We start from the raw sequence: 2,867 nt of genomic DNA, 5'->3' as shown, positions 1-2,867 counted from the left end.
CTTTTACCTTACTATCTAAACTATAACCCCAGTTATATGGGTTAAAATTAAAGTTTATTTTGTTAATAATTGTATATACCAAAGTTTTTTTTTTAAAATTTTAAAAAATGAGTTATTTGTTTCAAAATATATTTTGATTATGTTGTTTAAACAAACTTTTTTTTTTCTTTGGTTGAGAAGAACGGGAAAATATCCAAAAGGCCCTTGCTAATCTTTTTGTGAAAAAAAAGAAGAAGAAGTTAAAAAGGCCCCAAAGCACTACAAAAGAATATGAGCCCATGGTCCAAAACAATAGATCCTGGTACACACACAAAAGAAACTAGCCTAGACAACATCGTTGAACTGCATTCTCAGCCTCATCGCCTTGGGCAAGCTCCTCTATTAGGCATCAATGGCCCTGAGGGGTCGAGTTCGGGTTCTAACCAGAGCCACCCTTCATCACCTCACTTCAACTCCAAAACCACCACCACCACCACCACCAACTTTCCCAACACTAAAATCCCACTCCTTTTCATTAACAACAGCCCCAACTGCTTCTCACCAGTCCCACTACAGGAAACAGATTTCCCTCGCCAATGTCCTCCAAAGGTACGGTTTCCCAACCTCACAACTCCACAGTTTCCTCACAAGCCACACTTTTTTACTCAGCATCACTTCACATGAGCTTGAAAACTCTCTGGGTGTTCTCCTAAAACTTAAAATTCCACAGAAATCTTTGGTTTCATTGATATCTGACTGTCCTGGGGTCTTGGAATTTGAATTCCTTAGGAAGTGGGAAATGGGTTTATCTGAATTCGGGTTTTCGGGTGCTTCCCCGAGGATGATCATGAATGTGCTGGAACTTGCTAGGAGATTCCAGTTAGACCCAGATGGATTTTCTAGGAGTGTTAAGGTTTTGAGGGGTTTTGGGGTTACTGATGGTACTGTGAGCAGGGTTTTAGAGGGTTTTCCTAGAGTAATTATGATGAATAAGAAGGAAATGCATCGGAGAATTGAATTCTTGATGGTAATTGGGATTCCGAGAAATGAACTTGATCGGGTGTTTCGTTTGTTTCCTAGTATTTTAAGATTTGGGGTTGAAGATAGGTTGAAGCCATTGCTTTCTGAGTTTAGGGGTTTGGGGTTTAGTGAGGATTTGATTAGGAAAGAAATTGTTAGGGAACCCAGAATTCTTGGTATGGAATTGGGAGAACTTTCACGGTGTTTGGAATTGCTGAGGACTTTGAAATGCCGGGAGTCAATCAAGGAGAAAATTTTTATTAAAGGAGCATTTAGAGCTGGGTTTGAAGTGAAACTGAGAGTTGACTGCTTATGCAAACATGGTTTGATTCGGAGAGAAGCTTTTAAGGTGTTGTGGAAAGAGCCAAGATTGATTATATATGAGATTGAGGACATTGAGAAGAAGATTGAGTTTTTGATGCATAGGATGAAATTCAATGTTGGTTGCTTGGTTGATGTTCCTGAGTATTTGGGTGTGAACTTTGAAAAACAGATTGTTCCTCGATACAATGTGATTGAGTATCTGAGAGAAAAAGGTGGGCTCGGTTTTGAATTGCAATTGAAGGATTTGATAAAGCCAAGTAGGCTTAGATTTTACAATCTTTATGTCAAGCCATATCCAGAGTGTGAAAAAATGTTTGGGAGATTTTCAGGTAGTGTTGAAGTTAAAAGCCAACATCCAGTTGGTCTTTGGAAGCTCTTTAAGCCACAACAGCACTCAGACTCCAAGGAAGATGTGATAAACATGAAATGCTTCATGGAATCACTAGGCTAAAGGAGGAGAGAGAGAAGAGATTGGTCTCATGAAGTGCTTCATGAATCATCTTTGTTATCCGAATTGAAGAGTTCATGACTGAGTTGTTTCTGTTATATTCTCAATGATGAAGTTTGATTTCATGATTATTTTTCATCTAGTGTTTGGTAAAGGATACCTGCATTGTATGAGAATGTATTCTACGGACATTTCCTGACTTGGCTTTTGATAGATGCTCTTTTGGATGCATGCAAACCTCTTGTTGAAGTAGCAGGAATACATAACTGTTGGGACTTAACTTACTACCCATAAAGGAAAATTGGTGGTTTGCTTGCTGATATGCATGCTAGTTAAATGAATGGCTGATATAACATTGGATGAGCAACGGACTAGAGGAAGTCGATTACAAGCAACTTCAGGAAAGTAAGCTGTGGGGCTGAAATTTCTGGTTCTTTACTCAATGTTGCTGATATACTTGGCTCGCAGTTGTCACAGAAACTAGGTTGCAGTATGAATCCTCCTCCTGCTTTATAATTTTTGAAGCACATTGTACTGTTCAGACCTTTACTTTCTTTATGCAAAAGAGGGTGGCAATCAGCAAAAATTGGATGCTGTGCTACTCATTTACTGACCCTGACAGAATGCATCTTGTGGCGTGTACTGTACATTATACTTGATTTAGCAAATTAGTTTGTAATTATAGATATAAGAAACAAGACTGTAATTTTATTAAGACTGTTTATGTCTTGCACTTAGGGAATATTGCTTGGGCGGATCAACTTTTTGCCCTTCATTTCTTCTGGCCAAATATATATATATATCGAGAGAGAGAGAGAGAGAGAGAGAGATGCACCCATTGTGTGCTCTCGGAACATTTTCATTTGTATTAGAGGTTACATGCGTTTCTGATTTAACTGCTATAGAGGATTAGAAAAATTAGCAATTTCCTGTTAATGGCCACTGAACCAACTACCAAATAAATTTCTGGAGGTGGTAGAGGCAGATTTGCCTACTGTCCTTGCGAAACCTCAAGCAAAAACCTGCTTAACGCTCAGTCTAAGCCTAGTCCAAATGCTGAGCAAGTAGCCTTGTTATTTTAATTAAGCCAGAGTGC

At 38.8% G+C, this 2,867-nt stretch overlaps 1 protein-coding gene across 1 annotated transcript; it reads left to right on the top strand.

Annotated features, from left to right (window-relative positions):
- The first annotated feature begins 296 nt into the window (after positions 1 to 296).
- Positions 297 to 2,381, top strand: LOC142630598 (transcription termination factor MTERF15, mitochondrial). Its single transcript, XM_075804617.1, has one exon. The coding sequence runs from the start codon at positions 392 to 394 to the stop codon at positions 1,772 to 1,774; it is 1,383 nt and encodes a 460-aa protein (XP_075660732.1). The 5' UTR covers positions 297 to 391; the 3' UTR covers positions 1,775 to 2,381.
- The last annotated feature ends 486 nt before the right edge of the window (positions 2,382 to 2,867 follow it).

This window comes from Castanea sativa, chromosome 4 (assembly GCF_040712315.1).
Source record: "Castanea sativa cultivar Marrone di Chiusa Pesio chromosome 4, ASM4071231v1".
NCBI classification, from domain to species: Eukaryota; Viridiplantae; Streptophyta; class Magnoliopsida; order Fagales; family Fagaceae; genus Castanea; species Castanea sativa.
The sequence above is the reverse complement of the archived record's forward strand: the minus strand, read 5'-3'. Positions and strand labels throughout refer to the sequence as shown.

Coding starts and splice junctions, on each gene's coding strand:
- LOC142630598 (XM_075804617.1), top strand. CDS start 392: ATGGCCCTGAGGGGTCGAGTTCGGGTTCTAACCAGAGCCACCCTTCAT.